A 27,338-nucleotide genomic window follows, 5' to 3' on the forward strand; every position below is an offset into this window, starting at 1 on the left:
GCTCACAAAATTTATCTGCTGAAAGGCTGCATGGGAATGGAGGCCTAACTTCTTGTTTTAACTGTTGACAGCACAAGAAGTATAGAAAATGTTTGGTTGTTGTTGAAATGACTTCACCTCATTATGTTTCCCATAAAAGCACTGTTTTATCTTATAATTTTAGGGTAAGCTCATTACGAACCATCAAGTCTGCTGTAAAGGCTAATGTCCAGTCATTCAGTACTTGATAACAGTAGTTGAGGGTGGTTCTTCTCATTCAGAAATATTTCAATCTTGGCCCTGAGCTCAAAAAAACTGCAATAAAGTGTTATCACTGCTAAATCATTGAAGTGTGGTAGAGCAGGTCAGGATGTTCAGCTCCTATTTCTGACAAAAATTCACGAAACTGATGACGGTTAAGTCCATAAGAATAAATGAAGTTCACTGTTGACTCTACTGGTTTTATAACACGATAGATTCAAGCACTTTCTGCAAAGTACCTGCTGATAATACAATTTGTACAACTATGCCTTTTAATGTTCCACATATATTTTTACTATCAATTGTAACACATCTTAGCAGATTCCATCTTAGGCTGTGCTGAATCAGTGTTTTCTCATCATCTTTGAAAATAACCTCTCCCGTAGTTGTTACAGGCAGACTATTCACAAAGCCTAAATTTTCAAACTTGGCATTGACTCTTTGAATAAACAACTGAACAGTATTGGTAATATCTATTTACTCACTGAGAGAGAAGGAAGACCACTCAATCTTCTGCCTTGTTTTTTAACTAACTTATTTAACATTGCTCCCAATATCAACGCTGAGCACCTGTTCTCACTGCAAGACTATAAGTCTTAAATAAGTTTTTCTCTGGACACAGTTCTTTGGCTACTGCAATTAAAGACAATTAATTCACAATTAGTAAATGGCTTTCCTTGCTTGGATAATGAATGAGGCACTCAGAAACTTACTTTGGTTGCAGCTTCATTTTCATTTTTTGTGAAGAAATTCTGCTACCACAATATATCCCATATTAAAATTTCTAATTTTTCTGACTGTTGCTTTCCTATGTTAAGAACATTATGTTGACTGCTTAGTCTGGTAGTACCAAAGCCTATTGTAGCGCTACTGTGACATTCCACAATAAACATAATGCTTTCCCACCTAATTTGGTAGCAAAATAATCCACACTCCACTGTGCCTTAAAAGCTTGACTTTCAAAGTTCACTTTTCTCTTTTCGTTTTTCTTTGATGTGATGAATATGAACTGGTAATAAAAAACTAAATTAAAATTAATATTTAGGGAGTTCCCTGGCGGCCCAGTGGTTAGGACTTGGCACTTTCACTGTCATAGCCCTGGTTCAATCCCTGGTCGGGGAACTAATAAGATCCCGCAAGCCCTGTGGCACAGCCAAAAAAAAAAAAAATTTAAAGATTAAATAAAATGTTGCTAAATGGAGATATGCATGGCACTAGAAATGCTGTCAAGTTATAACTGCATCACTGGTTTGTAGTGTGCCAAGCAGCGTGCCAGGTGATGAGAATGCCACATGGTCTCTGTCACAACTCCTCAACTATACTCAACTGTGCCATCATAGCACAAAAACGGCTGTAAGCAATATATTTTAAACACGATGGGACTTCCCTGGTGGTCCAGTGGGCAAGACTCCATGCTCCCAATGCAGGGGGCCCAGGGTTCAATCCCTGGTCGGGGAACTAGATCCCACGTGCATGCCACACTAAGAGTTCGCATGCCACAACTAAACATGCTGCAATGAAGATCCCGAGTGCCTCAATTAAGACCTGGTGCAGCCAAAATAAATAAATAAATTAATTTTAAAAAGTAACAAACAAAAAATAGTGTTTCTGTATTTTGATACAATTTTATGAACACTGAATTTGAAATGCAGAAAATTTCCATTTGTCACAAAATATTCTTTTGATTTTTTTTAACCATTTAAAAATGTAAAAACCATTCTTAGCTTGTAGGCCATACAAAACAGATGGTGGGCCAAATTTCGCCTGTGAGGTATAAAATTGCTGACCCTTGATATAGTACTGATTTTTTAAAAAAGGATACAACCTATTGGTTTTATTTTTCTATTGTTTAGCTCATTAATTCCTGCTTGTCAAAAATTTGTAATTTCTTCCTTCTACTTCCCTTTGGTTTGCTATTTTTCTAATTAAAAAAAAATAATAATAGGGACTTCCCTGGAGGTTCAGTGGTTAAGAATCTGCCTGCCAATGCAGGGGACACGGGTTCGAGCCCTGGTTCGGGAAGATCCCACATGCCGCGGAGCAACTAAGCCCGTGCACCACAACTACTGAGCCTGTGCTCTAGAGCCCATGAGCCACAACTACTGAAGCCTGCGCACCTAGAGCCTGTGCTCCGCAACAAGAGAAGCCACTGCGATGAGAAGCATGCCTACCACAAGGAAGAGTAGCCCCCGCTCGCCGCAACTAGAGAAAGCCTGCGCGCAGCAAAAAACACCCAACTCAGCCAAAAATAAATAAATAAACTTATTTAAAAAAATAGCATGTTTAATTCATTCGCAAGATTTAATTTTTTCATCAAAATAAGTACACAGGCCTATGAGTTTTCTTCTGAAGACAACTGTATCTGTATTCCAGATTCTGATGTTGAGTTTTTATCATTGTTTTCTAGAAATTCTGCAATCATCGTTTGTATTTTTCCTTTGCCTAAAGATTATTTAACAATTTTAATTTCAAGATACAAAGGCAATTTTGGTTTCTGGTTTTGTTATTTTGTTATTAATACCCATTCTATTGTACTATGTTGAGATAATGAAATCTGTAATATTTATACTTCTGGAATTTTTCAAAGTTCACTTTTGGTCCATTACATGGTCAACTTTCATGAACATTACATGGCACTTATAAAAATGGCATATTCTATTATCAAGTATAAAATTTGATGTATATTCGTCAGCTCTGCCTTACTGATTATGTAGTATAGGTCTTTTTTTTTTTCTTGGCTGTGCCACAGGGCATGCAGGATTTTAGGTCCCCAACCAGGGATTGAACCCATGCCCCCTGCAGTGGAAGCATAGAGTCCTAATCACTGAACCGCCAGGGAATTCCTAGTATAGGTCTTCTTTATCTTTTTTTTTTTTTTTTTTTGTCCATTTCATTTGTCTTAGGCTAAGAGAAGTGAATTACTTTCTTAGTATTAATGTACTGCTACACATTTTTCCTTGTAGCTCTTGCCATTTTTGCCTCATGAAAGATGCTATTATTTGGTACAATAGCTATTCATAATTATTATAATTCCTCAAGAATTAGAGTCTTTAGGATTATAGAGCGCATTTCTTTGTCTTGCTTATGCTTTCTGCCTTGAATTCTACCTTGTTTTATTAAGATCATGATTCATGCTTTCTTTTTACTTGTGTTTTCCTGGCATGCCTTGGCCCATCCTTATATCCTTAACTTTTAATCTGTTTTAGATGTCCCTCATATACAACATACTATATCATTGGGTTTTTTCTGTGATTCAATCTGAATACGTTTGTATATTAATAGGTAAAAAAGCCTATTTACATTCTTTATGTGACTGTATGTAGGGACTTAGTTCTCTCATATTATTTGCTCTTTAGGAAGGCTTGTATTTTTGATTTAGTGGTCATCTTTATGCTTATACCTTTACATAATATGTTTGGGTGGTATCTGCTTCTAAGAATAATAAAATTAGCTGTACTTCTTCCTCCATATCCAGTACACGATTTTCGGCAATATTACTATCATTTACTTTTGTACTCTTAAATTTATTCAAACTTCTACTGCTTGATTTGTCAGCTTTAAATTATATCCTTTGACTCCTATTATATAAGAAGCAATGAGAGTTTATTCTACTTTCTACCTTTTCTTCTCTCATTTTTTTATTAGATGCATTATTTCTACAGAGTGTAAACTATTTATATATTATTCTGTTACACTTATTGCAACCTTTGTTTTAGCCTTAGTTCTACAATTATATTCAATTCTTTTTTTTTTTTTTAGAAAGATATTCCCCATGTCTTTCTTCTTTAGGTCTTTTTTTTTAATTTATTTTTATATTTTTGGCTGTGTTGGGTCTTCGTTTCTGTGCGAGGGCTTTCTCTAGTTGCGGCAAGCGGGGGCCACTCTTCATCGCGGTGTGCAGGCCTCTCATTATCGCGGCCTCTCCCGCTGAGGAGCACAGGCTCCAGACGCGCAGGCTCAGTAGTTGTGGCTCACGGGCCCAGTTGCTCCGTGGCACGTGGGATCTTCCCAGACCAGGGCTCGAACCCGTGTCCCTTGCATTGGCAGGCAGACTCTCAACCACTGCGCCACCAGGGAAGCCCTATATTCAATTCTTAACACTAGCCCTTTTGCTGATGTTTCCCCAGTCATCACTTGGTTGATTGAAACTTGCCCTCACTGATACAGAACTTTAGGTTCAAAATCAGACCAAGTTAGGGGGCTGCCAATTGAGGGCAGCAATCCCTATGTAGGAGCCCCACTACCTTCCAGACATAATACTCAGTTTATTTAGACTTTTACTTCAGCACTGGGAGCACATTCTATAGCTCCACAAACAGAAAGAGAAAGTAGGGTGGGGACAGTGGCATCAGCATGATTTCTTTCCACTCTTGCTTTTCTTACCTACTCCTCTCCTTATCTACTTGTTTTCTCCATAGCCAACCCGTGAAGAATGAGCTCCCATCTCTACCTCAGGCTTTGTCTATGCATGGTCTTATCTGTGCTTCCTTTGATATTATCTCATTTACCTTCCATCTTTTAGAACTTGAAATTATCTGATTCACTGATAGGGCCCTCCAACCCCATTCTCAATGTCTTTATCCCTTTTTCTATCCTTATGGTTATTTCAATGGCATTTGTAGAGAAGAAATAAGTGTGCTCAGTTGCCATCTTGAATCAGAAGTGAAATTTCCAACATTTTAAGTTAGCAGCTCACCACTGACTGATCAGAGAGAAGGTATTCCCATTGCAGTAGATCTATAGTCTGTTACTACGTAGTTCCAAAAAATAAATATTTTCCATTATGGATTACTTACTAAATTCATGTTAATTTATATTTTTCTAAAAATGCAGTATTTTATTTTACCAGTTAATTGGCTCCAAACTGTCAAGAGTTGACAGTATGGAAACAACCTTATAAGTTGTAAAGCATAGTATAAATTATTGGGTGTGAGTAAAAAGACTAAGAGATGGCCTTTCCAGTGGTGATGACCTCCCCACAAGAACATGCATTCGCAAAGGAGCTCCTTCATCCCTCTTCAGAAGAGAAGAAGAAACACAAGCAGAAGCGCCTGGTGCAGAGCCCCAGTACTTACTTCATGAATGTGAAATGCCCAAGATGTTGTAAAATCACCATCTTTAGCCATGCACAAATGGTAGTTTTGTGTGTTGGCTGCTCTACTGTCTCTGCCAGCCCTTAGGAGGAAAAGCAAGGCTTACAAAAGGATGCTCCTTCAAATGGAAGCACTAAAAGCACTGTGAATCAAGATGAATGGGGAACCATCCCAATAAACACAGTTTGGATAAAAAATATACATATATGAGGTGAAAGAGGGCCATGCCTCTACTATGAACTAGAGGAATCATTTCCCTGTCTGAACCCCTACTTCCTTGGCTATAAAATGAGCACATCAAGTGACAGTAAACCTCTTCTACCATTAACCAGTTATGAATCTACATACTTAAATGACTTATCAGGTTGGCATTAACTTGATTAGGGAAAAATATAACATTTCCTTAGATGCAAGGTAAAGAAAGTAAATAGCATGTTTTCCATTCTGTGTAGGTTGATGGAGTTCTTAATCATCCTAGAAGAAATAGTGGTGGTATACCAGAGCAAAATAAGGCTTCCTCAATTTTGATTATAACTACTCTAGGTCACTTACATGGCTTTGCTCAGTAAGACCACCAAAGCCCACAGAACCCTCAGTCTGTAGATTTCAACATATGCGATATGACAGTAAGTAGGAGGCCCAGGGATAGGACATTTCCTGTGTCAAAGGAAGAGCAAAGACCAAGGAACAACTTGAGTGAGTATAATTAACAAGAGTCAGGGGGGTAGGTTAGAAAGTTGCTTGGCTTAGTAAGTGGTCAGAGGGCAGTGAGATAGACACTGTAATTAGTCTTCTAGTCAAGAGTTCCTCTTCTTTTCATAACTCTCCTTATTTTTGTTTAGGTAACTATACTAACACTATGTAACACATGTACTTGAGCGAAGCCAGCTCCATCACTGGCTCTAATAGTCAGGCATAAGGGAACGATAATCCCACTCACAAGACATTTTTTTTTAATTGAAGTATAGTTGATTTACAATATTATATTAGTTTTAGGTGTATAGCATAGTGATTCAGTATTTTTGCATTATATAACTCCATTTTAAGTTACTATATGATAATGGCTATAATTCCCTGTGCTATACAGTATGTCTTTGTTGCTTATTTACTTATTTATTTTATACACAGTAGTTTGTTAATCCCACACCCCTAATTTGTCTCTCCTCACTCCCCTCTCCCCTTTGGTAACCACAAATTTGTGTTCTCTATCTGTGCATCTGTTGTGCATATACATTCTTTTTTAGATTCCACATATAAGTGATATCATACAGTATTTGTCTTTCTCTGACTTCTTTTACTAAGCATAATATTCTCTAGGTCCATCCATGTTGCTGCAAATGGCAGAATTTCATTCTTTCTTATGACTAATATTCCATTGTGTATATATACCACATCTTCTTAATCCAATCATCTGTTAATGGGCACTTGGGCTGCTTCCATGTTCACAAGACATAGTTTTAATGGATGGACACATAACTTGGTTAGGACCTATGGGACACAAAGAACAGTTTGGGGAGAACATCTGAAAAGCTCCCTTGCTCTCCCAAAAACAATCCAAGCTCACTGTCTTGAAAGGATGTGGGCAAAACACATGTACTTCCATGAGCCAGCCTTAAGATAAAGCTGATATCATCTGGAAAGCAAACTTGAGGGATGTGAAGAAACAGGATCTTGATTACAGCATGAAGCATCTAGGTCATACCTACCCTAAAACTGCCTTGCTACCTCTGAATTTCTCCTTTATTATTTTGTAAATTTGCACAGGACCTTTTCCCCCTTGCAACTAGAAACATCTTAATATATCAGAGATGCAAAGACTCCTGATTTATCACATATACACCTGAAAATATTCAACAGATAAAGTCAAACTAAGGTTAAATTCATATTCCTAACAGAAATCATTGTTATGTGCATTTACTCTGAGGCTGTGACTATTCATGAGCTACGTTACAAGAGCATGAACCCTTAATGTACAACTGTAGAAGAAATATTGCTTAAAAAAAGGTATAAATGGGTGACTATACATACCAGTTTGAACAGGACAGTCACAGTTTACACTTATTTTACGGTATAATTATTAATAGAAGCCCATCATTCTCAAGTGTCCCAATTTATGCAGTTACCTTGCCTCTAAAGCATGTTTTTTGGATTTGAATAGTATTCTTTTTAGAAAAGTAACAGTAATCCAAGGAAATGCCTAGAGACCTCTAAAAGGTAAAAGGATTCAATCTTTAAGCCCTGTGACTAGTTTTGGAAAAAAAATGGTACTAGGGAAAAAGTCTGTGCCTACAAAGAATAGGCATGTGTCAGGAATTCCCTGGTGGTTCAGTGGTTAGGACTCGGTGCTTTCACTGCAGAGGGCCTGGGTTCAATCCCTGGTCAGAGAACTAAGTTTCTACAAGCTGCACGGTGGCCCCCCAAAAAAAAGAAAAAGAAAAAGAAAGTTACGTGTCATTTTTAAATACCTTATTGTAATTTCCTATCTACTTAACTGCTGCTATGAGGGTCACAGGGACCCTCATTTGTAGGAAGAATGATGCCGCAACTCTTATGAAGCTATAGTAGGAAGTAAGATTTGAAAGCACTGGCAGGTTTTACATTAAATATACTGTATAGCTATCTATTCTATCATTTGCCACCATGTCTAAAATACCTCTGTAGTCCAAACTCATTTATTTGGGTTCTAATTTCTTCTTTAGTCCACTATTAAACTGGACTAGTACCACACAATCTATTAACGGCAATAGCTGATCAGAAATGAGCTGGCATTGACATTTGGAAGCAAAGAGCCCAGACAGGAGCAAATTGGAGTCAAGAAGGGATGAGGGGTACCTGGTGCTCAACAACAGGCTGAAAAGTCAGGGCATCGATGGCCCTTCTTAGTATCTTAAGCAACAACTGTCATTTGTACCTCTGTTTTCCTCAGATAATTCTACCTTATAAGTCATAAAAGGTTGGAAAAAATAATAGCTAATGCTATTATTACAGTTTTTAAAGACACATCTGTGTTCATTTGGTTTTTATGATGCTGTGATTCTTATACAAACACACACAGTGTCTAAACAAGGGTCAGGGGTGAGGCAAACACCTTGTTCCACGAAACATCCAGGCACGTTCAGCGTCTTTCTGCACAGATGAGGTAGGGCTGGGGTTGCAACGTCATGCCTAACCTGGGCTTCAGATTTGGAACCAGTTCATTTGGAAAATGCAAGTGAAATCGCTGAAGCAATGTTGTAAAAAACAGGAACATTTCCATCCGAGCCAGCTGTTCTCCAAGACAATGTCTTCTCCCTCAACATAAAAAACAGGCATAATAATTTTTCTAAATCCACAATATTTACCAAAATTTATGTCTAATACGTACCATTCAGGAAATCTGGAATTTAAAGAAATTTAGAGGAAGTTATATTTATTTTATTCATTTATTTTTTAAATAAATTTGTTTATTTATTTATTTTTGGCTGCGTCAGGTCTTCGTTGCTGCGCGCGGGCATTCTCTAGTTGTGGAGAGCGGGGGCTCCTCTTCGTTGCGGTGCGCAGTCTTCTCATTGTGGTGGTTTCTCTTGTTGTGAAGCACGGGCTCTAGGCCCACAGGCTTCAGTAGTTGTGAATCGTGGACTCAGTAGTTGTGGCTCGCGGGCTCTCGAGCGCATGCTCAGTAGTTGTGGAGCATGGGCTTAGTTGCTCCGCGGCATGTGGGATCTTCCCGAACCAGGGCTCGAACCCGTGTCCCCTGCATTGGCAGGCGGATTCTTAACCACTGTGCCACCAGGGAAGCCTGGAATTTATGTTTATTAAAGGATTTTCTTAAGCCGCAAAGAATAGAAATTGGCACTTTGGTTCCCAGAGCCCATTTCTTTACCTTCTTTTGTAAGGTCATGCACTTTTGTAAGCTCATTAGTTCTATTCTCCACTTCCTTGGCAAAATGTGGCAACAGAGCCTGAGATATGCCATGAAAGATCTGAGGTGTGACACTTTGTTCTCTTGACCCAGGAGAAGTTCATTTCATTTCAAATGACTGCATGTGCACCCTTCCCCAGTGAAAGGATTTTTCCAGTCCATCTTCCATGGGTCTTGTGATCTGTGTACTTCTTCACAGGAGATGCAATATTTTTGGAGATGAGGTATAATAATTGAGAGCCAAGAGAGCTAGATTCTAGTTTCACTTCAAGTTATGATGTCATTCCTGTCCCTGGGTCTGTTTCTCAAGCTGCCTGTTACTGATTTCTAGCTCTACAAGTTTTAATTACAAGCCAAAATCCACAAGCAAGAAAGTTTCAGAAAAAGCCAGAGCTTCTCATCAGTTTCTTTCTAGCTGCTCAATTATGGCTTGTTTATTTTGAGTAGAAAGAGGTGTTAATGAGCTCTAATTAAACCATTCTCTCCTGTAAGTGTCAATACTATTTTCAGATTTGGGATATTAACTCTACAATAGAATGCTTCAGATTAAGATGTTATACATGATAAATCATCATTATACTTTGTCCTAAAGTTATGCCCCTGTGAAAGTTCTCTTACCTAGGGAAAAGGGAACAAAAGCTTCCTTCTTGGCAAAATATCCATTGCTGTCCAGAAATCGGTCTGGATAGAATATTTCTGGGTCTCTCCAATACTTTTCATCAAAGTGTACAGAATAAAGATTTGTAATTACTGTTGTGCCTTTAGGAATGGAATAACCACGTACAACTGCATTCTCAGAGGTTGCATGGAAAATCCCTAACGGCACTATATTACAGAATCTTAAAACTTCATGTAAAACTGCCTCTGTATAAGGCATTTTGCATTTGTCATCCCAAGAAGGTGTCCCACTGGGTCCTATAATTAAATCAATCTCTTTCTGAACTTGTCCTGTAAGAGAAAAAGTGTTCAAGTTATTATGCACTTCTTAGAATTATATCTAAAGTAATTTCCCTTTAGGATAAAACAAAAGATAACCTGTAGTAAGCCAACAAGGTATGGGTACACCCAGATTCAGATTTTTCATTATCTGGGAGTTCTATTTAAATATGTGCCACGTATCTTATACAACCAGTACCCAACGCTCTAAGTAATTTTGTTGTGAAAAACACATTATAAGTAATAAAAATAAAAATTAAACAAATCTAGAATTAGAATAACAACACTCTCAGCAAGGAAAAGAGTGAAGCATAAAAACTTAAATTAAAAAAAAAACAGGGTTGGGACTTCCCTGGCGGTCCAGTGGTTAAGACTCCATGCTTCCACTGCAGCAAGCACGGGTTCGATCCCTGGTTGGGGAACTAAGATCCTGCATGCTGCGTAGTGCAGCCGAAAAACAACAACCACCACCACCAGGGTTCAGGTCCCAGCTCAGCACTAGAAGGGATTGGGCAAATCAGTCACTCAGCCTTTTCCCTCATTTATACAATAGGTATTATAAGACAACTCTGAGGTTTTTATACGAATTTAGATAACAGTTTTGAAAACCTTACAGATATTCAATGCTTCTCTTTTTGGATAGCACGGCAGAAGTTCCTAAATAAAATGCCTGGTACATGGCCAAAGACTCTAAAACACGTGTGAGCCCTAAATGTAAGAACAGACCTTGAGATCACCAGAATCCTTACCTTGAATGTTAGGATAAAGGGCCATGAAAAGAATTGCCCACCGTAGCACATTGGTTGTAGTTTCAGTTCCAGCAATGATGAGTTCACCCACAGAGAAAATCAGGTTTTCTTTGGAGAAAGTAGATGATGGGTCATTTTTACCTTGATCCATCTCATCTAAATAAGCATCAACAAAATGCTGAGGTAACTGAGGTTTTCTGTTGATGGAAGCTTTTTCAATAAGCCTGGAGAGAAAGTCATAGACCACAGCTGCATTTCTAAACAGCTGTTGATGTTTTCCAAAAGGTAAGATGCCAATCCATGGAAAGGCATTATAGAGGAAGACTGCGGCGTTGGTGGCTAGTTCCACATTTTCACTAAATAACTCAATCATGTGCTGAAAATCAGTGTCTTCGTAAGTGAATCGTTCTCCAAAAATGATCAGATTGGTTATGTTTGAAACGGCATTTGTTATTAATTGTTTAAAGTCAAAAGGGCTACCATTGTATGTTTCAATAGCATCAATGAAAAATTTGGTTTCTTCTAAGATTTTAGATTCAAAAGACTTTTGGCCATATCCAAAACAGCGAAAGCTGTTTACAGCTAATTTTCTGTGATCAACCCATCCTCGGCCATATCTGGAATTGAGTAAGCCTTAAAAAAAAAAAAAAGGGATGGTTAGTCATTCTTCTCCAAATTATCTTTCTATGAAACTATTAAAAAATTTTATCATTCCTACATCCCTGTATCTAACAGCTAAAAATGCTATGCAGGGAAGAAAAAAAAAAAAGATGGCTATTCATTCTTCTCCAAATTTTCTATAAAACTAAAACTAGACCCAGTAGTTAAGCCCTATTCTTTACTCCTCATCAGCCATGGAATATTATAAACAGATAAAGCTTATCTATACTTCTCATCTGGGCAAAGGCAGAAAAGACCTATAATCTCCCACCACAAGAAACTGAACTGTCTTGTGTAATTCAACCTGGGTGAACTAGGTCTTGGGTGACTTTGTTATCCAACTTCTACTATAAGCCTAATTTACAAAAGACGAATGACTGTGTGTTCTATGGGCAAAATTTTATCCTGGACTAAACACATACCTGAGAAATCATCCTTCTAGAATTAGAAATTTCCTGCTTTAAGAAACTAGATTTTAGAATACAAATTTCCTCCCATTAAAGGCATATGTTACCTAATACTATAACTGGCAGTGGCAAGGATGGCCTGAATGAGGTGTCAACGTAGTGGAAATACTCAAGCCAAAAGCAGGTGCTAGGGACTGAATGTTTGTGCCACCACAACATTCAAATGTTGAAGCCTAATCCCCAATGTGATGGTATTAGGAGGTGGGGCCTTTGGGAAATAATTATGTAATGAGACCTCATGAATGAGCTTAGTGCCCTTATAAGAAGGGATGTGGGAAGAGATGACTGCTCTTGGTTATGTGAGGATACAGGGAGAAGACAGCAGTCTGCAAGCCAGGAAGCAGGCTCTTTCCAGACACTGTTCTGCTAGCACCTTGATCTTGAATTTCCTAGCCTCCAGATCTGTGAGAATAACTGTCTGTTGTTTAAGCCACTCACTCTATATATTTTTGTTATAGCAGCACAAACTAAGGGGACAAACATGAAACTCAAACTTCTAATGTTGATATTGCTTGCCTTAAAATCTCAGTCTCCACAGTATACTCTGCTGTACTGATATGTCTACTATGGAATATTTTCCCTTTAAATCGATTATCAAGAAAAAAACTTCTTCAGCATATATATTTCTGTAACGTGTAGTTTACTTGGAATTTCATTCATAATTGGTACATAGGTATACCTATGATGAAAAATGTCATGTTCTCTTGTCTACATGAGGTACCTATGTAATTTACATTCCAACAACTTTTGTGCAACAGTTTTTGAATTTGGAACCTATGATGAAATTAACCATACATAAGGGGGTCTTTAACGCTGTGCAGCAATTTTATATGCCATATTCCATTCTCTTTTCTATACTCCCAGATGACTATTCATTCAACATAATGTATTTCTGGACCTAAAGTGTCTTAGATATATCAGTGAACAAAAGAGGCAAAGATGGCTATTTCTCATGGAGCTTACATACTAGTGAGGAGAGACAAACAAATTATATAGCAAGGAAGGAGACATAGTGCGGTCAGGAAAAGCCTCAGTGAGAAGGTGACATAAGTAAAGACACAGGAGATGGGAATGGGTCAAGCAGATATCCAGGGAAACATCACTGCAGGTAGAGAGAACCAGTGCAAAGGCACTGAGATGAAAGCAAGCCCAAGAGCAATGTGTGCATATGGGATACATGTGTGTAATATATGCATACAGTTACACACAAGAAGGTACACAGGAGCCTGATTATAACCGTATACTGGCCAGTCTGTGTGCCCAGGCATGGGCTGAGCCCGCCTAAAGGGCCACTTTTTCCTATTCAAAGAGTGGGTTTATGGTGGCTCTCATTTCCCACTTCCAAGTTCAGTGCATATGCATCTTAAAATAACACATCTAGGGAATTCCCTGGTGGTCCAATGGTTAGGACTCCATGCTTTCACTGCTGAGGGCCCAGGTTCAATCCCTGGTTGGGAACTAAGATCCCGCAAACTGGGCAGTGCAGCCAAAAAAAAACCACATCTAATTTTCTTTCTTGTTTAATAAATTTATTTATTTATTTATTTATTTTTGGCTGTGTTGGGTCTTTGCTGCTGCGCATGGGCTTTCTCTAGCTGCGGCGAGCAGGGTCTACTCTTCGTTGTGGTGCACAGGTTTCTCATTGTGGTGGCTTCTCCTGTTGCGGAGCACAGGCTCTAGGCGCACAGGCTTCAGTAGTTGTGGCACGCGGGCTTCAGTAGTTGTGGCTCGTGGGCTCTAGAGCGCATGCTCAGTAGTTGTGGCGCATGGGCTTAGTTGCTCCACGGCATGTGGGATCTTCTCGGACCAGGGCTCGAACCCGTGTCCCCTGCACTGGCAGGCAGATTCTTAACCACTGAACCACCAGGGAAGCCCAACACATCTAATTTTCTACTTATTTTTTCTCTAACTATTTCTTTGAAAATCTTAAGTTGAATGCATGTTTTTTCTTTCTTTATGATAAAAACAGTCTAAACTATAAGTTTATAGCTTCAAAAAACATATAGTTTATCCTAAATATTACTCTGATCACATCATACATTTTCATAATTTCTTTAAAGGTCTTCTATTATAATTGTGGTATAATTTCTTCTTTGGCCTAATTATTACTTGGAAGAGTATTTAAGAAGCTGGAGATTTGTTTTTTATTTATATTATTGCTTTCAAGTGTCATCATGCCCTGGCCTAAGAATTTGGCCTTTAAAACTGGTGTTTTCTTTGCATTAATTGATTTGCTTTGCAATTTAATATATGGTTAATTTTTATTTTTTTCCTTTTCAATCAATGTCTTCTTTAGTCTATGTAGCCAAGATATTGTTGAATTTTTCTTTCAAATGAAGAGTGAAGCTCTCATTGAACTGGAAAATTTTGGAGATAAAAACTCTTATACTATTAAGTATGAAAACGGATGTATCTGACGTCAACATTCTATTTTAGGCTTTCTGTTGCTGCTTTCGTCTCATCCGTTCTGTTAACTTTCAGCCTTTCTCCCTTGTTGAATATGCAATCATCCGACACTGATCAACACTAAACCATAGAGAATACTAGTCCTTTACACAAACCCACAATTCTTCATTTACTATTAATTAGTAGTTAAGAAAGGCTGTTTCAGGGTCTATAAGCTTATAAGTAAAATAATAATAAAATGTCACCAAGTACTCAAGACTAGCTTCAAAGATACTTTTGATTCAAGTATATGTGCATGTGTATGTATTCTTAACCTGTTTCACAAAACCTGCACATATTATTAAGTGCTAATTATTTAAAACATTATTTACAATATTTATTAGAACTGGATTACAACAGTAGAATTAGCATGTACTGACCTAAAATATGAATGTAATGCAGCCTGAAAGGTCCTCAAATATTAGGGTCTGTAACCTAAATTAACTAATTAATACTTTTCTGTTAATCAGTACAACAGAATCCAATCTCTATGTACTAAATTTACATAAAATAAGAAATGTGGGGACTTCCCTGGTGGCACAGTGGTTAAGAATCCACCTGCCAATGCAGGGGACACGGGTTCAAGCCCTGGTCAAAGAAGATCCCACATGCTGAGGAGCAACTAAGCCCGTGCGCCACAACTACTGAGCCTGCACTCTGTGAGCCACAACTACTGAGCCCATGTGCCACAACTACTGAAGCCCACGTGCCTAGAGCCCATGCTCTGCAACAAGAGAAGCCACTGCAATGAGAAGCCCGCGCACCACAACAAAGAGTAACCCCTGCTCACCGCAACTAGAGAAAGCCCGTGCACGGCAATGGAGACCCAACGCAGCCAAAAATAAATAAATAAATAAATTTAAAAAAGAAAAGGAAATGTGATTTAAAATAGTTTAGTAAATCATTAGGTAGGTGAAAATAAACATACCTCCCATTTTTGTCATCTTCATGAATAAAGGAAGGCATGGTCTGTCTGCAAAAATTTCACTTTGATGAACAAGGCATTCCTTTACTACATCATAGCCATTTAAAACCACAGCTGATATACCTCCAAGATCCAAACTGAAGATCTTTGAGAAGAAAAGAAAAACATTTAAATGGCAAAATATATGGAGAAATATAACCATAGAAATCCACATATACTAAGTCCAGCTCTCCCAGTATTTGTTACTCCCTGAAAATGCTGGCATTTATTACTCAACTGACAATGTTTAGAGTGCCTTCTCTCTACAAGGCACGTCAAAGACCATGATTTCATTACGCATTCAGTGGCTCAAGACATAATCTTATAAATGGTGTAATGAAAAGAGTACCAGACTCAGGAGGCCTGGGTTCTAGTTTGAGCTTTGCCATTAAACAGATACAGGACACCTGGCAGAACCCTTAAACTTTTTGGGCTTCAGGGCTGCCACAGAAAATCAAGAAATACTTGATATTTATGCTCTTTTAAAATTCATTCCAACTCAAAATATTCAATGAAATCTCAGCATCTGTTTATTTCCAAGATGAATGAGGAAGTGGCTCCATCTACACATCATTTATTATTCCAGGTTTAGGTAGGGGAGGGGATTGTCAAAGGCCTGAGAGACAACTTTTGAAGTATAAAATGTTGGGGCCCAGGATATGCAACCCCAAAATATGCCTCAATGGCATATTAATTATTTTGAATTAAAGTTACTGAAGAAATGGCCAACGTAAGAGGGACACTCTAGGGAGTTCCCCGGTGGCCTAGTGGTTAGGATTTGGTGCTGTCACTGCTGTGCCCTGGGTTCGATCCCTAGTAGGGAACTGAGATCCTGCAAGCTGCTCGGCACAGCCAAAATTTTAAAAAAAGGAAAAAAAAAAAAAAAGAGGGACACTCTCTCTTTTTTGTCTCCCTGAAAGCAGGAAATAAATCTCTCATGTTAAAGGTATACTCCATGCATCTGGAGGTAGGACACCCTTATTGCCAAAGATAGGGAATATGGGGGTGAGAATCCTTTTTAAACAAATCTTGTTACTTCTTTAATTTACTGCCCAAGCACAAACTCTGTTTAGATTCTTCACCAACTGGGCACCCAAAACCAAAGTTTCTTTGTCCTGTCAATTCTTTGCAAATTTATTGGTTCTTTGTCTAAGAAGTAGAACATCTGCCTGCTTTGGCCACTTCCTCCATCCCATGTCTGTGAGACCTCCATGCGCATGGATTCAAATGTGTTTATTTTTCTCCTGTTAATCTGTCTTGTGTCAATTTTATTATTAGTCCAGCCAAAAGTACTCAAGAGGGGCAGAGGGGAAAATTGCCCTCTCCTCAACAAGACATACTGAAACTCACAGGCTTATTTATTTGGGCCCCTGAATTCCACAAAGTTAACAAAGAGGGCCCTAAGGGAATTTGACCTTGGAGGACTGGCATCCGCCACGTTGGCACAGGTGGCTGCCCCTCAGCTAAAAGATGGGATACCCATCCTATTCCTTGCTGAAGCTTCTTATGTGCTTCACCGCAGGTTCACTTACAATGTCACACCTCCTGTAGTCTATTCTAGCTAGCCCTATATAGAGGCCTAGTCCAGTGAAGGAACAATGCTACCTTATCAGTGGGATGCAAAGATTGCTTAGCCCCATCCTCTCAGGGGGTGGCCGAGAGCTTTTGAGAGCCAAAATACTGAGTCAAGCCTCATCTCTGGGCAAACAGGTAGAACAGATTTAGCCATGATTCACACTACTTTGGGGGCTGGGGTGGGAGGTACCAGGAGACTTAGCAGAGAATTGAAGTTCAGCAGAAGTAGTTACAGTAGCAAAAGTGATAAAGACCTCCAAATAGTAACAGAATCAACCAGCTGAGCAAGACTCTTTGGCACAAGGATGGGCCCTGCCAACTGAGCAGTAGGTACATCCAGAACTTTGGGAAGGAGCATGGACTGCCTGCCACAAGTACAGGTATTAGTCAAAAGTGGCAGTGTAGGAGTTTCAGCACAAAGGAAGTGGTTACCAGCTGAGCAAAGATGGAGCTCTTTCAGTTCCCAAAGCAGTAATGGGATGGTCTTAAAGTCTTTTCATAGAAGCGTAATTTTAAGCTGATATAAAGGAAAAATTCCTCCTCCTGTGTGTCTCCTCTACTCTCAGTACTCCACTACAACACCTATGACACCAGATGTGTGCATTTTCCACACATCAAGCAGTTCTGGGACACCAGCTGGGTGTCCTACAATTTAACTCAATTCTGACATTATCTACCGGGAGAAAGTGTCAGATTCCACAGGTTAAGGGCTCAATATCACAAGAGTGCTCCCCCACTTCAGACTCCAATCACAAGTCGAGGTTGTTACCTGTGCTTCTGATCAAAGGGCTATAAGTCAGAGGTTCCCATGACCTCCTCCTCAGGTTTGATTAATTTGATAGAGTGGCTCACAGAACTCAAGAAAATATTTTACTTACTAGATTACCGGTTTCTTATAAAAGGATGTTAACTCAGGAGTAGGCATATGGAGGAGATGCATAGGGCAAGTGTATGGTCAGGCCACTCAAGATGGCTGTTCTCTTGCTCTCTGTATATCCCCTGCTCAACCAATGCCTGCTTCACCTATACCCTACTCACATGACTGACCTTCCTACATACTTGCCCCAGGCTCCAGCTACTGATTGTTCTTATCAAAGGGGCAGCGAGGGGCGTGCCCCTCTGCTAGTGTACTTGATAACCAATGAGCCAACCTGAATCAACTCCCCTGTAACTGGTCATCCCCCGCCCCCTTCCCCTGCTGCCAGGTCCTGCCTGCCACCTGCCACACACGGTGGGGTATCGCTCCAGGACCTTGCTTCAGATATGTAAGATCCCTATCCACTGATGTCTCCGTTGCTGACTCCGGGCTCTTTCTTCGGTCTTGAAGCTGGGCAAGTATAGGCCTTGCAGGCCTGCGGGTTGCAGCCCAACAGCAAGGTATGAGGAAAGGGGTGCAGAGCTTCCGTGCTCTCTCCAGGCATGCTAGCCTCTGCTCACCTCCACGTGTTCACCAATTCACCATGGCAGCTCTCAGAGCCCTGTAATTCAGGGATTTTTATGGAGGCTTTATTACCTAGGCATGATTGATCAAATCATTGGTCACTGGTGACTGACTCAACCTCCAGCCCCTCTCCCTTCCCCAGAGGTAAGATGAGTAGAACTGAAAGTTTCAACCCTCTAATCCTGGTTAGTTCTCCAGGCAACAAGCTCCTATCCTTAAGGGCTTTCCATTAACATTAACATAAACTCTGAGGTGGGTGAAAGGGGCTTATTATGAATAACAAAAGATGCATCTACCACTCTCAACACTTAGGAAGTTCCAAGGGTTTTAGGAGCTTGTGCCAGGAAAGGTACAAAGACCAAATACACATTTATTAAAAATCACAGTATCACAAGTGGAGACAATAAAAAAGGGTATTAGTGAATAGGCAGTGGTCCTGATGCAGGAAAAAATCCCCAACTTTGTGATTAAATCAACTTTGTGATCGATTTCACAAAGATGGGATTAAAAATTCTGTTAATAGGAAGGCAGAACAAACAGGGGAGTTAATTTCAGGGTAATGCTGTCAGGTTGTGGACACTAGAGATTACAAAAACCAACTAGGAGCCATAACTTGAGAAAACTGTTATACAATCCACCTTTACTCAAAAATGAGATGGTCCTCTATTTGACGGTGAAAACTGGGGAAACTGTTACTTGAACTAGCATCTATTCAGGTACACGCTCTTTTCAAGGACTTTTGGTAGAAGTTTGTAAATCAAATTGTGAAAATTCATCCTTACGCTGCTTTAATCTATGGAAGGGTCCAAGATTAGTTTTATATATTTTTAAATTTATTCAATAATTTTTATTATTATGGGGTAGTTATGATGCTGGCAAGGATGGAAACAGGAACACATGAAACACCTTCTAGAAGTCAGTCTATGATCTTCAAGTCTCTTCCCCTATTCCCAAACTAGCTCTACCCACGATTTTTCACTATCTCAGTTAATGACCATTCCAGCCATCCTTCAAGTTATATTCTGGTCCCAAACTGTCCATAAGCTGCCCATGGTTTTTGTTTTTTGGGGGTTTTTTTTGGCCACACCGCGGCACGCGGGATTTTAGTTCCCTGATCAGGGATCGAACCTGCGCCCCCTGCAGTGGAAGCTCGGATTCTTAACCACCGGACTGCCAGGGGAGTCCTGAGCTGCCCATGTTGACTCCATTTTTCACCCAAGCCCCACATCACTGCTTAGCAGTCACGATGTTTCAACTTTAACAATACAGACAGAATATGACAATTTCTTACCACTTCTGTCACTAACACTCTAATCCTTCATTTCTCCCCTATGTTATCTCAACAGCCTCTTAACTTGTCTCTTTATAGGTGATTCTCAACATGGCATACTCCTGCTTCATGGCCTTTGTACTTGTTCCCTTGGCCTGGAATGTTCTTCCCCTAGATATTCCCATACCTTGCTCCTTCAGTTCATTCAAATATTTGCTCAGATGCTTTTTTTTACAGTGACGTCTGCTCTAACCCATTTAAATTTCACCCCCTAGCATTCTCCATTTTCCTTACACTAATTTAGTGTACTTCTTACTCTGTACTCTAACATATTATATATTTATTGTGTTTATATTGTCCCTATCCTGCTCCCGGCCTCCCCTCCACTGGTAGAGTGTAAGCTACACGAGGGCAGGGATTTTCACCTGTTTTGTTCATTGCTAAATCTTCACATCTAGAATAGTATTAATACATAGCATATGATAACAACTGATAAATATATGCTGAACTAAAGAATAGTGGGGGAGACACACATTTAAGCATATTATTACAACACTACGGGCTAAGTGCTAATAACAGAGGAATGTAAAAAGTGCTGTTGATGAAAACTGATAAATAACTGCCACACACTTTTCAACATTTGCTTGGGCTGTATTCTCATTTGGAATGCCTCCCTTGACTGCCATACCATCCAAACCCCACCAAGTCTTTAAGGACCAACCTCCATGAAGCCTTTCTCGGTGCACTCTCTTTCTCTTTCTCCCTTGAACCACCACAGCACATGCTTAGAAGTTCCCATGGCACTTAGTTAATACTACCTAAAGCCAAAAGCATTCATATTCCTGTCTTCTGATTGCCTGCTAAATTATAAACTCTTTAGATTCAGTGATTTCATCTCTTTCATCTTTGAACGCTCCACGGAATCTCATTCAATGCCTTGCATACATCTCAATAAACGCTTACTGTATAAATAAATTATAGGTTGTCAACACCACTTGCCTCAAAGTAATTATTTTATTATCCTTACGTGCATTACCTGAAAATAATCTGTAAAAACCCCTTGTGCTAGCTTTGCTAGCTAGGGAATGCTTCTCGAAATCTGGGTTAAGATTAGTCACTGCAGAAGCTTACGCATTCAGAGTGAATCTCCAAGGAAATGCTAAGTCTCAGTGTGATACATTTATATATAAGATTGTCTTTAAAATGACTGTATAAGACTTGAGCACCGGTTGTCTTCCTTTCAAGAATTATGAAGAAGAATTGAATTCACGGACTTCATGAAAGTAGGTGTCACTTGAAGTGCCTGTCATTTCTTATAAGCAATTTTGAAGTCCAGGGCTTGCTTTCTCTGAGCACACATCTCCAGGTCATCAAGTAAGACAGTGGAAAAATAAGATTCTATTTATAAGTACGACATATAAACAACTTTCCACAACCTTCTTGAAGTACAGGAGATAATAGTTTCCTTCCACTTCCAAAAAAGGCATAGTATTTTAACAACTCATACTGTTAGCGGAAACACTGACTGAAACTGCCCGCCCTGGCCAGGCAAAGACAGTAACAATTTGCATGAGTTATTTTATGACAGGAGATCCTGGTAAGGAACATAGAACTAACAAGCCACCAACCGGAATACAGGAAAGGCCAAAAGGAGAGAGGAGATGCCAGTCCACATGTCCTACCAACCTCCCAGAATCCTCCTCGCTGGAATCCATCTTTGCTGAGCAGTTGCGCGCCCACCAGAAAGGAACCTGAGTCAGAATGATTGGCCAGAGACAACCCGGAAACTAATCCCATCACCATAAAACCCGAGAATGCGAGCCACATGGCAGAGCGGTTCTCCTGCGTTCCCTTACCCTCCTGCTCTCCACCCGGGCACCCCTTTCCAATAAAGTCTCTTGCTTTGTCAGCACGTATGTCTCCTCAGACAATTCATTTCTTAGTGTTAGACAAGAGCCCACTCTGGGGCCCTGGAAGGGGTCCCCCTTCCTGCAACAATACCAACTTTGAGACTTTGTCAGAATTGGAAAATACCTCTGAGACAGTGGGAGACCTGTAGGGGTGTTTCACAACTAAGATAAAGAGCAAGTAGCTTAAAGGGTTAATACATTAGGTGGTTTTCAACTTAAGTCTAAAACAGAGTTACTCAAACCATGCCTACTCTTCTCTTTTTCCTCTGCCCCTCTTGCACTTAATAGCAACCCTATTCGATTTATAGTAAAGAGCCCTCTTTGCAAAGCGCTATGGTTACCTCACATAGTTGTACCAGCAATAAAACTGGTTACTCATGCCAAATTTTTATCCATTGTACCAGGTCTACCTATGCCAAGATGACAGTCTTCCAGCACATTTATAATTTGCAATCTATTATGAGACTAAATTACCCCTCTCCCAAAAGAATGTTCATAGTAAATACAGAGTTCCTTTCAGTTCAAATATCTACGTATGAAAAACAACTTCCTATTCTGCATGACACCATTTCACATAACTGGTCTAAAAACACTTTCTACTTTGTAGGCCTAATAAGTTGTTCTGTAATTAATAACTAACATTTACTCAAAGAACATTTGAGTAGCACTTAACTGTGTTCAGTTATTATTATTACCATTACGCATATCGCGGAAACTTAAGATTCAGACAAGTAAAGGTCAAGTTTTACCTGACGAAAGAGGACTCAACTTCTCGTCTTGTGCTTTCACATCTTATGATTTCTCTAAATATTAATGACGCTTTGTACACCAGAGATCAAATATATTCCATGGAAATCATGGAAATACACTCAATTCCTGAAGAACTGGAGGGTGGAAAATAATATCTAAGAATTACACAATTTGCTTTATCTAAACCCAGCCTCCCTTTAGCGACATATACCATCAGGGAACTGCAGAAACCTAGAATAATTCTTGTAAAAGCTGGTTTAAATACGGATGTAAGCCCAAACCTGAAACACCGCAATTGCCAAACAGCCCTGCGGTACTTTTCCTTCAAAACACAATTTGTGGTCGATCGTTAGATTAATTTTTTTCTCTGGCTAGACTGTAACTACCTAAAATTGGGCTGTGACTGCCTTCTTCACCTCTCTATTCCCAGCACCTGGCAGAGCCTGGCTGGTCGTTTCCTATAAAAGAATGGATTCAAAAGGAAACGAGTGAGCCGGGTTAGTGCCAGTGTTCTGGAAACTTCTGCCTCCTCGAGGTCAGGACACCCTTCCAAACACAAGCTAGCGTTTTGGCCTTTCCCCTGCTAGTTCGCAGCGGCGTGGCTGCCTGCAAGTCACTCAGCAGGTCTGTGCCGCAGTTTCCTCCTCTGTAAAACGGGGAGGACCAGAGGACCTGCCCCTAGGCGCCCTCACTGCAAGGGAGGCTGGCCCACGGCCAGCGCAGTCTCCGTGTTTGCTGCGGGGACGTTCCTGGCTCTGGGCAGACAGCACGGCACTGCGACCCCGCACTGATTTTCACTCATTAGTTCATTCTCTCTTTCCCGGTCATTTCCCAGAGGCCTTCACCTGCGCTCTCTCAGCCTCTCGGCAGACGCCTAGACCAGTCGTTCTCAAACGCAAACATCCAACGACCTCCTATTAACCATTAACTCGGTCCTAGAATTCGGACACCTGGTTTTCTCGAGAAGCCGTGGGTGGAAGCTAACCTACCCACTACGTGCGGCTCCGTGGGCGCTAGAAGCTGGGCGGGCTGAGGGTATCGCCCGTCACTCCCGACCGGGCATGCGGCACGGGACCCAGGCCCCACTGCGCAGGCGCGGGAGCGGCACCTAATCGCCCTCGGGGGCGGGAGAATCCGGCCAGTATCCCGCGGGCATCAGGTGGGAGGGGCTCGCGGCTGGGCGGGGCTCTCCCTCCCACAGCGGCGCCTCTTGAGTACCTCGCTCCCGGGCCTGGGAAGCCGGCTTCCCTCCACGCTGCCGACACACGGAGAGGGGTCAGACAGCTCGCACCCACAAGCGTGGGACATCCCCTCACCCCGGGAGGAAGGCCCGGGCCTTCCCTGCCCGAGGCCCGTCGGCTGTACCTCGCCGTACACCTGGCTCTGCTTTTTCATGTAGACGTGGGGGAGCTCGGCCGAGGCGCCCAGCGAGTAGATGTTGCCGATAAATGGCAGCCCCGACGGTCCCGGGGGGAAGCCCGACGGCCGTCTCTGCTTCAGCAGCTGGCGGACCCCCAGCGCGAAGAGCAGCAGGAAGAGGGCGCCTCCGAGGGCCGCCGCGAACGCCTCAGCACCCTGAGGCTCCCACATGGCCCGGGCTGGGGCTGCGAAACCACATCGCCCCGGGACGCGGCGAGCGCTCCAACCCCGCCGCATCGTATTGGCCCGGTACCCCGAGGTCCCGCCCCACTTCCATGGCCATTGGCTGGCTGAGCGTAGGGCCCTCGGGCCAGTTACTCTTGGCTTTGTTCTGGTCAGAGTCCGCTCTGCGGAGGGCGGGTGGCCCTGTGGATCTGGGCGCGGCTCTAGGCAAGCCCCAGCTGGTTGGGCACAGAGCCTGGAGGCCTCTTCCGGGGTGTTGACACTTGGGCCTGGAAGACATGACAGCACCGCCTACCTCACTGGGTCAGGCGGATCCTGCGTCCCCGGCAGCCAGCCTTTTCTGTGGTTATCTTTTTAGGAACCAGGTCTGCTTATTTCAGACTAGAAAACTGGGGAGATTACCAGTACTGCAGTCTTTAGCAAAACCTGGTAATCTTAAGAATCTCTGTTAAAGAATTGACCCATCAATATAAAAAGAAAATAATCTCACTATTTATCCTTTTTTTACTCATCTATTCTTTTGTCCTATGTTATGAGGTATTTTTACATGTGATCCCTTATGAATTGTAATTACACAATATTTAGGCAACCTGAGTTAATTACATATCTTTTCACAGCTTTCTAGTCGTTCCCAACTGGTTACTTCTTGGCACTCACAGAAGACTCTCTGGTCTACAGTTGCCCAGGGATAGTGCTTACTCTTCAAACTTTTTGCCTCCGCTACCTAAAATTAAGCAACTGATTGCCCACTTGGAAATTGCTATTTGCTGTTTCTGTTTCTATTCCTGTTTTGTATTGGGTAGTTCCTTGCAACACAGGACCTACTGGGCATGGGACTCTTTTTAACAGCTGCCTTTTGTGATTGAGCAGTGGCAAGAGTGTTATGGTCCTCATTAGCTTAAGGCTTATTCACACTACAGGTATTTTTAAAATATCCACCATGTAGTGGTATCCAAAGCAATGGAGATAATATGTGAAAAGAGCAACGAAGTCCCTACCCTCCTAGAACTTACATTCTTGTGAGGGAGGAGGAATAAACACATAAAATAATTTTAGACAGTCATTAGCAGACGAAAATACAAGTGTGTTATAGAGAATGCTTGGGCATGGGGAAATCCTTTAGCAGGTGAGAGATGTCAAGAAAAGTCTCTTTAAGAAGATGACATTTGAGCTTAGATCAAATGATAAGGAGTTATATTAGTTTTCTACTGCTGCCGTAACAAATTACTACAGTGCCTTAAAACCACAAATTTATTATCTTATAGATTTTGTGCTCAGAAGTCCAAAGTAGGACTTACTGGGTTAAAAGCTAGGTGTTGGTATGGCTGCATTCCTTCTAGAGGCTCTAGAGGAGAATCAGTTTCCTGGCCTTTTCCGAATTTTAGGGGCTACCCACGTTCCTTAACTCCTATTCCCTTATCTTCATCTTCAAAGGTAGCAACATCTCACATTGCATCTCACTGACTCTTCTGCCCCCTTCTCTGCCTGCCTTCTGCCTGTCCCTTCTACTTAGAAGGACACTTGTGATTCCATTGGGCCTACCTGGATGATCCAGGATAATCTCCCCACCTCAAAGTCAGCTGTTTAGCAACTTTAGTTCCATTTTATTGCTCCATGTTGTGAAACCTAACGTACTCTGGTTCTGGGAATTAGGATGTGAGCATATTGGAGGTGAGAGGTGGGGGATGGGGGGACCAGGGGGAGATATGGGGGAAAATATTCCAAAGAGGCAATAGGGAGAGCAAAGGCCTCCATGTACTAAGCAAGCCTTGTCCTCTAGGAGTGTTTCCAGTCTCTCACTTTCTATATTTCTGATGCACATACACTGGAGCTGAAGCCAGGCAGTTAGTAACCTTAAATTTTGCTGTTTAACTGTTTTGAGCTCACTATCTGGTATATGGACATCTCCAGTGTCCTGTACATTTCACAGGATCTCCAGCCACGGAATATCTACCTACTGCCTATTACAAATGCCTAATATATTACCCTTAGGGATTCCTTTAAATTCTTATTAGTCAAGAATCTTCTAGTAAAATGGAAAAATAATATGATAGATGATCATTGCTAAACTTAGTCCTCAATGTCTAACCAAAGGTCAATGGAGATGGCCTAGGATGGATATTGGCATTGCAGCTGGAGCACAGTGATGCCGAGGCACTAGGAGTGGAGTGATGTCACCTACTGGATATCTGAGGTCACGCCTGCCTGCCTTCCCCAGCATCATTCAGCTTGCGTTGTCTGGCTGGCCACAACTGTTACGCAGTATGGTACTTGGTTCAAGAGTGGCCCCTTTCCATCATCTATTTTCAAAAACGATTAATTTCCATTCCAAAAATATCCTCCCATTCACTTAAGGTAAGGAGCATTTCTCCTTTGGCATTCTCCCCCTGCCTACGTTAGCAGAGGAGAGCTGTAGCCTTGACAGCAGCCTGACTCACTAATGGCACTGATGAGATGCCTCATCCCCACCTCCACTGCCCCTTGGGGACAGTGTGTGTGTGGGAGGTCTTCACGACTCACTAAAAGTCTCTCAGAACACAGATCCTTACCTGTCATCATTTTCATCATTTATCATCTTCTCTCAGCGCTCAGCAAAGAGAAGTAGCTCTCTTTGTTCCCCCTCCCTGCATTTGCTCCTAGCGTGATAGAAAACAACCAATATTATGTTTGTCTGTGGACTTTATCAGGACAGGGATGTTTGGTAGAACAGGAAATGAAGCATTTCACTGCTTCATGGTAGAGAGCCCATCTTCAGTATGCAGGGCTGAATGGGTGCCTGGAGAAATGTGAAAACCCTGTACATGGCTCTGATATTTCTGTGTGCAGACACGTAATGGTTTCAACAGAGTGTCTGTGCTCCAGTGAGAGCCTCTTTCTTGAGCTTTGGGAACCTCCCTCCAGGACGCATTCTGAGGGCTCCCTGCCGTGCCTGGATGGCTGCTCCCCTGGCCTGAGCCCTGGGTGCTCTCCCAACCCCCCACCCCAGCGCACAGTGATGCAATCAGCAATCAGCACAAGGTGCCTCCTTGCCACATTTCATTATGTGCACTCACAGTTGCATTTCATCAGAATGGAAGGGAGTGAGAGTCAAGGAAGTGCCTAGCCGAGCCACATTGGAGCCTGAGGCAAAAGAAAAAAAATCAACAGTACTGATGTTGGCCATTAAAAATTTGATATCTTGTTCATCATGGATTTTTTTGCATTAATTTTGAATTTAAAGTGTTACATTAGAATATTATCTTTATTACTAAGCATTTTGGTGTCCCCTTATTTTGCTCCCAAGGTGAATGCCTCTCATGCCTCACTGGAGCCCCAGCCTTGAGATGTAGGGTACA

General features: G+C 41.3%; 1 protein-coding gene across 6 annotated transcripts; it reads right to left on the reverse strand.

The window, feature by feature from the left end:
* Positions 1-6,566: 6,566 nt before the first annotated feature.
* Positions 6,567-27,321, reverse strand: CYP2R1 (cytochrome P450 family 2 subfamily R member 1). Of its 6 annotated transcripts, none has more exons than XM_082476011.1 (5): positions 23,767-27,321; positions 15,420-15,561; positions 10,920-11,552; positions 9,853-10,182; positions 6,567-8,624 (listed from the first exon to the last, which is right to left on the reverse strand). In XM_082476011.1, exons 1-5 carry the CDS (start codon positions 24,055-24,057, stop codon positions 8,449-8,451), a joined length of 1,572 nt encoding a protein of 523 aa, XP_082332137.1. In that variant the 5' UTR covers positions 24,058-27,321; the 3' UTR covers positions 6,567-8,448. The 6 variants fall into 6 exon arrangements, with proteins under 6 accessions (XP_082332137.1, XP_082332136.1, XP_082332140.1 ...); XM_082476010.1 differs by having other exon boundaries at positions 23,620-27,321; XM_082476014.1 differs by having other exon boundaries at positions 23,718-23,788.
* Positions 27,322-27,338: the final 17 nt, after the last annotated feature.

The sequence above is a fragment of the Balaenoptera physalus genome, assembly GCF_965194825.1.
Source record: "Balaenoptera physalus genome assembly, chromosome: 10".
NCBI classification, from domain to species: Eukaryota; Metazoa; Chordata; class Mammalia; order Artiodactyla; family Balaenopteridae; genus Balaenoptera; species Balaenoptera physalus.